Source organism: Mus caroli, chromosome 4, assembly GCF_900094665.2.
Source record: "Mus caroli chromosome 4, CAROLI_EIJ_v1.1, whole genome shotgun sequence".
In the NCBI taxonomy this organism is placed as follows: Eukaryota; Metazoa; Chordata; class Mammalia; order Rodentia; family Muridae; genus Mus; species Mus caroli.
In genome coordinates, this window is record NC_034573.1 from 111,525,289 (window position 1) to 111,535,910 (window position 10,622).

The window sequence follows — 10,622 nt, forward strand, 5'->3', positions numbered from 1 at the left end:
GGAACTCACTCTGTAGACCAGGCTGGCCTCGAACTCAGAAATCCGCCTGCCTCTGCCTCCCAAGTGCTGGGATTAAAGGCGTGCGCCACCACGCCCGGCAAAACTTTAGTTTTATTGGGGTGTTTTCTTGTTGTTTATTTTGGTCTCTTAAGACAGGGCTTCATGTAAACTAGGCTGGCTCAGGATGATCTTGAATTCGTGATCATTCCACTTCAGGATACATTACTGAATATGTGCACACACACACACACACACTCACACACACACACACACACAACGTGCAGAACGCTGAATCTCCAGTCTACAGTGAGCTCTTTTCCACTTTGCCATAGGGTGCAATTTACAAGGAAAGCAGAATAAACAAGGAAGTGCCCCATTCCCCACCAGGGAACAGCTTTCATATTGATACTCTGAAATGATTTAATGGTAGCTTTGATAAATCACTTCCAGTAAACGTTGTCAATATAATCATGACTGTGAGAATTAAGATATATCAACTATAAAAGCTCATAAAGATATTTGACCTTAGGTAGAGGAGGATATGACAGCAAGAGAGCTGGAAATGGGAAGCAGAAATTCTGTCTACATCTGGTGGATTTTAACCTCAAGAAGGTTAAAAAAAGCGTCTGCATTATCATATGCCACAGACATATAGCTGAAATACTTAAAATTGACAGGAAAGTTTATGTTCTAAGGAATGACATTAAGAAACAATGGTATAGCCATTGATATAAAGCTAATAGAAGGAAAGCTAAAGATTAATGTTCAAACGTTAACACCGGGCTGGTGAGATAACTCAACAGCTAAAGCTGCTTCCTGCCATATCTGCCCATCTGAGTTCCATCTCAGGATCCACAGCAGAAACAGAGAACTGATTCCTACGGTGTCCTCTGACCTTCACACACGTGGTGTAGCATGTGCAGGTGAACACACACACACAATTAAAATGTTTTGCATTTCTAATTTTAAAAGGTTAAAATTTAAAGCTATTAGAAAACCTTCACACAAAGAAATTCCTTGGTCTAATCTTCCATACGTGTTTGAAGAAGCAGGAAACACCCAGACTATCCTCAAGGGTCCTGTAGAGCACATTTGCAAAAATGCCAGAACTCCCATATATAGGAAATGGTTTTGGCTTAAGGACCAGGGGATTACTGTGAGTCACTCTAACCATGGCTTCCAGTAACCAGAGTATTTTAAGGATATAAAATAAAAAATGCAATGAATAAAATTAAGATAAAATAAATAAAATCAAGAATGGTAAAAATAGCCAGACACTGGTGGTGCACACCTTTAATCCTAGCACTTGGGAGGCAAAGGCAAGTGGATCTCTCTGAATTTGAGGCCAGCCTGGTCTACAGAGGAGTTTCAGAACAGCCAGGGCTACACAAAGAAACCCTATCTCTGAAAAAAAATGTATTTATTCTTATTTTATGTGTAAGAATGTTTTACTTGCATAGATGTCTATGCCCAATATGCACATGTCTGGTGCCCATGGAAGCCATGGAAGCCAGAGGAGGATATTAGATCCCTGGAACTGGAGTTCCAAATAGTTGTGAGCCACCATGTAGGTCCTGGGAATCAATCTTGGGCCCTCTATAAAAGTGCTCTTAACACTGAGCCCTTGTGCACACTTTTCAAAGATAACTTCCACGAGAGAAGCTAGCTGTCTTCTAAATCACTCAAGAATATCCACCAACTTAATAGAAAAACAGCCTGTGTATGGCCTTGAAATACTGTGGAAGCTCTTTCTTACAGAACTTCCATTCTGTGCACATGGACAGAGAATTTTTATGGTGTCTATATTATACTGTTGATTGAAAATTCCAAGGCACAAAAGTGCTGAAAACCTATACGTTTAATGTCATTGTTTAATATCCACATACACACATATACAAAATAAAGAAAATGATGGTGTTTGTCCTTGCATATTATCACCTCTCAAAGATCAGGTGAGGGAGGCTGAGGAGAAGGCTCAGCCTGCAAGTGTGAGCACTGGGGTTCAGATCCCCATAACTCACCTGAAGGCCAGGTGGGCATGGTAGCCTGCCTAAAACCCCAGTGTACAGGAGGCAGACACAGGGCATCATCAGAACAAGGTGGCTAGGTTAGCCAGAATCAGTAACAGATTTTCCCCAATAAAAACTGGAGACTGACTGAGGAAGACACCCAATGTCGACATCAAGCTTCTACACAAAGTGCACATGCATAGGTACATATGTGAGACATGTACATCCTTGCACACATATATTTAAAATGAAAGGCAGGTGAGGCAAAACACTTGGGAGGAAGAGACAGGAAGATCACAGCAAGTTTGCATCTAGTCTGGTCTACACAGCAAGTCCCAGGCAAGCCAAAACTATGTAAACTCATCTCAGATATACAGGTTAAGAAATCGGGGACAAGGGTGCATGCCGGCAGTGCAAGCTTTGGGGAGGCAGAACAGAAGGAATTCAAGAAGGAAGATCAGGAGTTCATTTAATCAGCTACAGGCAAGGCCAGCCTGTTTCAAACATAGTACAAGGGCAGGTAAGAAATGGCCATCAGTGGTTATACCCTGGAAGAGAACAAAGGTGGCTATGGGTCACCTTAGGACAATGACTTTTCATTCTGTTGTCTTTTCTATTTTTTTGAATTTCAAACCACATGAAATCTACTTAAGTGAAAATATATAGAGAAGATGAAACAGAGGCAGTGGTTAGGTAATTAGAGGGGAAACATTTCATAGACAAGATGTAATGGAAGGGGACCAGGAAAAACTAACAAAGCTCTCAAGACAGCAGAGCTGCACGAGGCGCTTCAGTGTCACTCATATGTTCCCTGACCCTGTTATGTCTCCCATGTCCACTCTCTGCTCATTAAACGGCTCTCTGCTTCTCAAAAAACCTTGACACTGGTAACGTCTCAATGGTGCACAGGAGTACACAGGTCATCAGAAAGGTGGACCCTCCAACACCAGTCTCTGAATGGGTTAATGCCAACACATTCATAAACATCTGGAACTGCAGAGCTAAAGGCCCACCCAGCCTTGGGCTACTGTGACCCCAAGTACAATGGAAGTATGATGGAGCCAGGTCTCAAGCAGCCAGTTACCAGAGACATACCTGGCTCTTACACTAGTTTTTCCTCATTTATCAATCATTTATCAACATTGGTACACCCTCTAACTTTATCATTGCTGAGATCAGTCCATGTAGGTATTACTTTGCAAGCTGTCATGACAAGGAAACCGCACTTTGTGCTAAGAATAATAGTCATAGCATTTGGGAAAGGGAACTGTTTGAGGCAGGGTCTCACATAGCCCAGACTAGCCTCAAACTTGACTTCTTTATCTTCCTTCCTTGCCTCCAGCTCCTGAGTGCTGGGATTACAGGGGTAGCCACCTCAGATGGTTTAAATTGTGACTTTTTTGTTTTTTGTTTGTCTTTGACACGGGATTTCTCTATGTAACAGCCTTAGCTGTCCTGGAACTCACTTTAGAGACCAACTGGCCTCCAATTCACAGAGATCCCCCTGCCTTCCCCTCTCAAGTTGGGACTAATGACATGCACCACAACCACTGAGCGTTGGCATCTTTTTTTTTTTTTAAACAAAGCAGTGTCAAAGCAGTCCAGGGCATTCGGAAGCCTGGTTCAACAGGCCTTCTACTGAATAAAGAGAAAGGAGCCTGCTTAGTCTCTATCCCAGTGCTTAATGACATTATTTTAAGGATCAACTAACAAGTATTGCTCCTAAACATGATGTTCAAAAGAAGAGTCAGGGGGCTACAAAAGTCACTCTGTGGATCAGAGTTCATAGTGTTCATAGTGTTCATAAAAGGCCTGAGTTCAGTTCCCAGCACCCACCCCAGGTGAATCCTAACCACCTGTGAGTCCAGTTCCAAGGGATCAACACCCTCTCCTGGCATTCATGGACACTGCACTCACATATACATATGATTTAAAATAAAAATAAAATGTTTAGGAAACGTAATTTTTCCTGAAAATAAATAAATAGAAACATCGGGTGACAAGATGGCTCGGTGAGTAAGGAAAGATGCTTGCCAGCAGGCCTGACCATTTGAGTTCATTCCCCACATGGTGGAAGTTTTTCTCTGACACACACACACAAATAAATAAATTAAAACATAATATTAAATTTTAAAAAAGAGAATTCATTGCCAAAGAGCTATTTTGGAACATTACAAAAGTATACACTTAGAGGTCTGTAGTCCAGGCAACATCCATACACTAAATACTAATCGATGAACACTCTCCAGACCTCTTCTGGTGAGCTCTCAATTTTCTGAAAAGGACAAGAGGAAAACAGAAAAAGTAAACTCAAACTCAAATCTTATTTCAGTGAACAGTCTTCTAACTCTTCCACCAACTGCTGGTCCTTTTTATCAGGGCTGAGCAGGTCATGATCTACTAAAGCAAATGTCACTCTTTCCTACCCTCTGAGAACTGCCTAAGCCTTCATCACAAAACCTGAAAGTGGAAAAGAGGAAGAGAATGAAGGAGCGGTTAACCGGCAGACAGGGCTGAGCATTCCGCAGCTAGATAAACAGGCCTCTGCAAAATCCTGTTTGACAGAACTGAAAGATAATGGACACATGGGCATCTCTTTTTTAATAGTGGCAAACACGTTGAAGAGAATTTCTTACTTCAGAACATCAGGATCCAAGGTTTTAGTATCAGTGGCAGACAGCTACTAGGCTTTGTTGTTGATGTCGTCTGTTTTTTACATCTTTATTATTAACTTTGTGGAGATTGTACATGTATGTACTAGAGTCCACGTGGAGGTCTGGAGACAATTTATGGGAGCTGGTTCTCTCCTCTTACCCTGTGAGTCCTGGGGATCAAACTCAGGTTGTCAGTCTTAGTGGCAAGCACCTTTATTCACTGAGCCCTATCGCAGGCCCCAGTTACTAGTTCTCATCAGGAATTAACGAAGTTCTATGTCTGATTATATCCAGTAAGGCTATTAATAAAGAGCAATGGGAGATTTGGAGGAAGACCTGGTAAATTAACGTGTCTCTTCCCCATGGTATATGTTACTGGGATGAGTAAGCATACGAACAACATGAGTACAGGGGAGGGGGCGGTTCTAAAAATCATCAACAATGGCGTCTGCTCAGTGGATGCCTTGCTGCGACTTAAAATTGTCAATGAGGACATCAGAAGATTTGAGTAGACCAAAGGTGCTCCTACACTGTAAACCAAACCTTCCAGTAGATCTAACAAGAATCAAGCTACAAGAAATTTAGACTCCTCAACAAAAATTGAACTCCTGTTAACACAAAAATTCGAGAGAGAAGTCTGGGGACCTGCTTTGCTGACAGTTCACTGCATTTGCCTACTGATAGAGGTCACTAAAATTTATAACTAGGAGTCTAAATCAATGCATCATCATTCTTGCACCCTCCTTACATAACCTTACTCTAAAATAAACCATAATCACATGAAGTATGGGCTAAGTATCTATTGCTTTTCTCAACATTAATACACACACACATCTGAATGCTTTATACTACTTTATACCCATATGCTACATGGCAAATTCAGGAAATGAACTAAAGTGAATACCCCTCCCAATTATAGCTGCTCCTACCTACAAAGCTGTACAGAATTCACTAGTAAATTTTCTACCATATTGACCTTTAATTGTAACACAGCATGAACCTTTACAGACACAGAAAACAAAGGCTAAGTGGTTGTGGCCAATTTCTATTTCCTCTCTAAAGGTGTAATCACCAGGGAAATAACGAATTGGGGGAATTCCTTGCTTCCTTTTCTCCCTGCTTGAACGGGTCCTGCACTACAGGTCTGCTAGTTTCGCTCACCACACACGCATGAGGCCTCCACAGCCCAGGCTAGACTATCTAGAAATCTGCACTGTGTCACTGCATAAGGTAGCTGCTTCTCAGTGCACACGACCTAGGTGAAGAAAGCCATCTAGGCACTCTGTCTGAGCTCAACAAGGTGGTAAAATGACAAGAGCCGCTAACGACATAGCAGACAGCAAGGAATGCCACCTTTAAATATCATTTCGACAGTTTTTCTCTTCGTCATCTCACCTTCCTCCTCGCCACCCCCACCGCCACCCCCACCACACTGCAGCTCACCCACAGCTTTGCCAAGTCAAAGGCTGCCAGCTCTGCATGACAGCGAGCCCAGAAGCCATTCAGAGTCTGCAACATAGACAGTCTCACCTGAATATACCGGGCAACCCACCCCCCACTATATCATCCCCACTTCGCTGACGCTCACACACACACACACACACACACACACACTCGCCCACACCAAACCCCAAGCCCCAAGCCCGAGGAAACCCAGCAGGCTCATGAGCGAGGGTGGCTCGCGTGGTCATACGAAGAGGACTCGCCCTGAGCTCCAGAACCCCCTCCCCACTCAGGCCATCGCAGCTCATCGCCACGCCGCCGCCCCGCAGCTGGCCCCACGCCGGCGCCCCGGATGCGTTACCTTTGGACTGGCAGTCAGCACAGAACTTGTTATCTTCCTCCAGCAGCAGGTTGGCCAGGACCGCCTGGTACCGATCCACGTCCTTCACCGACTTGCCTGTCATGGCCAGGGTGCCGGCGGGGGCAGAGGGCGACGCGCCCCCTGCACCCCCCAAGAACCCCTGCCTCTGTCCGGGGCTGAGGCCTCGGGGTCCCCGCCCAGGCGGTCTTCTCGCCCGGCCCTGAGCAACCCGGGGGTCAGAGCCCACAGCCCCCCCCGCCCCGCAGCCCCTCAACGCGGCGCCCCCTGGCGGGCTTCGGGCAAGGCAGGGACTCGCGGAGGCTGCGGGACCCCAGAAGTGGCCTAGGTGGAGCGAGCTCCCGGCTTCAGGCGTGCGGGACGCACACTTGACCCCGAGTGTTGAGGGTCTGCCCGCTGCGCTTCCCGCCTCGGTTTCCCTGGCAGCTGCGACCAGCTCAGCCGCCACCTCCACCGCCTACTTCCGGCAGCTCTTCCTCTCCTCCTCCACCCAGCCCAACCCGCGCATGCGCCCCGCCCACCGCGCCGCACTGGGCTCTTCCCTTGGCTCCGCCTCCTAGGAGCCAATCCGGGAAGAGCCGGGGGCGGGGCTTAGGTGGAAGCGGCGGGAGGGAGGACACGCCCCCTGCATGTCCTTGGAAAAGAATGAATGAAGCCCGGTGGAAAGGGAGGAGAGTGAAGAGAATAAAGTGAGGGGAACGACCAACATTTACTGAGCTCATACTGTGTGCCAGGTACTGCTTTAAGCGCTTTCTATCAATTATCACAGTATGCTCTTCACAGCAACCTTTATGAGATGCGTATTTATTATCCTTATATAATACAAGGGTTGTGGCTATCCCAGACGCCTTCAGGTTAGTCTTTCCTTCAAGAGACAAAAGGACTCACCCTCTGACCCGAGTTAAAGAGACATTACACCCTCCCTCATGATCACTTCTAACTTGGAATGCCTCCTGCTGCTGATATACATTAGGCTTCTCTGTGACTACTGCCTGTATTGAGCATTGTTCTGACTAGTGTCTAGGCAGAACTTTTCTTTCCTTTAAAAAAAAAATATTTTTGAACAGGTTCTTCCTAAGTAGCCCTTGGTGGCCTGGAACTTTATATTGTAGATCAGGATAGCCTCGAACTCACAGAGAACTGCCTCCAAAGTGCTGGGATTAAAGGTATGTGCCACCATACCTAGCCTCCTTTACTTGCGTGTGCGTGCATGCGTGCGTGTGTGAGTGCGTGCGTATGTGTGTGTGTGTGTAGGTGCCCAAGGAGGCCAGAAGTGTGTGTGTGTAGGTGGCCAAGGAGGCCAGAAGTGTGTGTGTGTGTGTGTGTGTGTGTGTAGGTGGCCAAGGAGGCCAGAAGTGTGTGTGTGTGTGTGTGTGTGTGTGTGTGTGTAGGTGCCCAAGGAGGCCAGAAGAGGGCATTGCAGTACCTAAAGCTGCAGTTTCAATGTTAAGAGCTGATGGATGATGCGTGATGTGGGTGTTGGGGAAGAAACCAGGGTCCTATGAGAGATTACCAAACTCTCTTACCTGCTGAGCCATCTCTCAGGTTGTTTGGGGGAGAGCCAGTTATAGGGTAACATGGAATAAGCAGCTACTTAAAAATGGTTATTAGATATTATTTTCCAAAGCCTCTCTTGTTACAAATAGTGTCTGGTAGCTGTCTTGAACCCGCAGCCATCTTCCTGTGTATGCATTCCCCCCCACCCCCCCTTCACTCATCAAATTCTTACAAGAGGCTGACAGAAAACAGGATGTGCTAAAGGGGAAGAGAGGGCTACTTCCTGATTTGTGCTCTTAAGGGATTCTTCTGAAGGCTAGAGTAATAGACCAGGGAGGCCAGCAAGGCAAAGTGTTTATTTACCTCTAAGACAGCACTCTTGTTCATCTCTACTTTCTCCCAAGACCAGACTCCCCTCAAAATGTTTATATTATATATTTATTATATATCGTAATATATAATATTTATACATTGTAAAGGGAAATTTAAAATATTTGTTACATTATTAATCAGAATAATTTATTCCTGTTCAAAACCTTTTTATTCTAGTGAAGTCTCAAAGAACTCACTTTCATAAATGTCCAAGTTCATATAGTATTTTCCTAAGACAGGTCCATCAGATTTGATATTCTCTTAGTTGTTTTTAAATTTTTATTTGATTTTATTGAGACAGGGCCTCCCTATATAGCCCTGGATGGCCTGAATTCACTAGGTAGTCCAGGTTGGCCTTGACCTCACAAAGTTCTGCTTGCCTCTGCCTCCTGAGTGCTAGGATTAGAGGCTTTGCAACATGCTGGCCTTAAGATTTAGTTTTCATTTTTAACTATGTGTATGTGTGTCTATATGTGGGTCTGCACATACCAGTTCAGGTGCCCTTTGGAGTCCAGGAAAAGGGCATCCAATTTTCTGACGCTGGAGTCATTCACAGGTGGCTTTGCTCCACCTGACTCCTCTTGTACGAGGATCTCACTTAACCATGCTCACCCATTGAAAACACCTTTGATAGCTTCTCATTTTCTTCTACTTGGCTTGAGACTGACTGCACAGTATGGAGACGAGGCACACATACCATGAGGTCAGATCACCTGGGCTGAGATCCAAAATGTGAATTCTGTTTGTGTGGCTTTGGCAGGTTGCTTAACTTCTTGCCTTGGTATTTCATGTATGCAGTAGGAATGATAATGGTGCTAACTACCTGTTTCCTGGGATTGATGCAAAGCTTCTCAGGGCTGATACCTGCAACGCATTTAGAACAACGCTCAGCACATAACAAGTGGTAGACAATCAACACTTGTTGTTAAATATGTCTGGCTTTTGTCCTTATCAGTCCATGATAGGGTTTATTTCCTGATCTGTTTGTAGTCAGACATAGTCAATGGGCCAAGCAGAAACATGTCGCTTTATGTCTGAAGCCTTAATTTGCTGTTTTGACTGGAACACACTATCCACAAAGGACAGTCAAGACAGACTGAAGCACCGACTGTAGAGATCATGCCCTTGCTGCTGGTCCCTGCAAGGGCAGCCCTAGAGGTTCCAGGTTAGGCTTCGTAACCAAAGCCTGAATTTAGCAAGAGCTCGACACTCATCAGAAAAAGATCAGAAGTAATGAGTAACAACAACAACAACAACAAAAGGTCTTGCTTTAAGTTATTAAGTTGTTTTCTCACCAAATTGTAACTTAGCTGATCCTACATAAAAAGGATTCATCAAAGCCAGATATGGTGGCACATAGGTGACCCCAGCACTTGGTAGATGGAGGCAGGTAGCACAGGAGTTTAAAGCTAGCCTCAGCTACATAGTGGACATTAGGCTATCCTAGGTTATAAGAGATCCTGTTTTAAAGCAAGCAAGCAAACAAACAAACAAAAGAGCAATAAAGAAAAAATTCATAATACTTGAGGCATATTTACTTATCTGTTCCCTTTCTTGTTTATTTTTTTAGCAGAGTACCTTGCACCGCCTGGCTCAGAAATGAGTTTTTTCCTGAGCTGCCATGCTAGAGTGAGTTCTGCAGCAAAATGCCCAGACCGTGACTCCAGTAGTGCTGTGGGGAACATGTTTGGACTGCTGCCACGTGGAGCTTTTCATCCCAGCATCTTCTAGCTAGGAGATAAAATCTCTTGAGTCATACATTGAACTAAAATAGTTTCCAACCCACTGGTTAGTCAGGGTACCAATTTAGGGTAATACCAATTAAATGGCTTTGTCATTAAGCGAGCTGGACTAATTTTCTATTTTCCTGTCATCTCTTCGTTAGCTGTCACAGTAAATGAACTGTGGATCTCCAGTGAATCTCAGAAATTCACTGTGGATCTCAGAGCCTATTCAGCTAACTCTTGCTTTTTTTTTTTAGATGTGACAATGTGCTGTGACTTCACTGTCAGCCTTGAGAACTTGGCTGTACAGAAGCAGCCAGCTGTGAGCCAGCCTTGCTTGCCTGTCCCTTCTCTCCTGCTAGAATTCCCACATGTCCACTTCCACAACCTGACTCTCAGAAGTGCCTCTGCTTGCCACTGCTGGAAGTGCCCACAAGGACAGAGTCGGTGCTTTACTTAGTGGCGCTATGTCCTGATGTCCACACTACTTGAGATTCCAGAAGATCAGCAGTCACCCTTTCCTTCCAGACAGAGAATGGCTTCT

The 10,622-nt window shown here is 45.0% G+C and overlaps 1 protein-coding gene across 1 annotated transcript in view; it reads right to left on the reverse strand.

Annotated features, from left to right (window-relative positions):
• Window positions 1-6,974, reverse strand: part of Smap2 (small ArfGAP2) — a 48,184-nt gene extending 41,210 nt beyond the window's left edge. The window contains exon 1 of the mRNA XM_021160272.2: window positions 6,468-6,974. Coding sequence (XP_021015931.1) covers window positions 6,468-6,570 — 103 coding nt within the window. The 5' untranslated portion in view covers window positions 6,571-6,974. The remainder of the gene's footprint in view (window positions 1-6,467) is intronic.
• Between the last annotated feature and the right edge of the window lie 3,648 nt (window positions 6,975-10,622).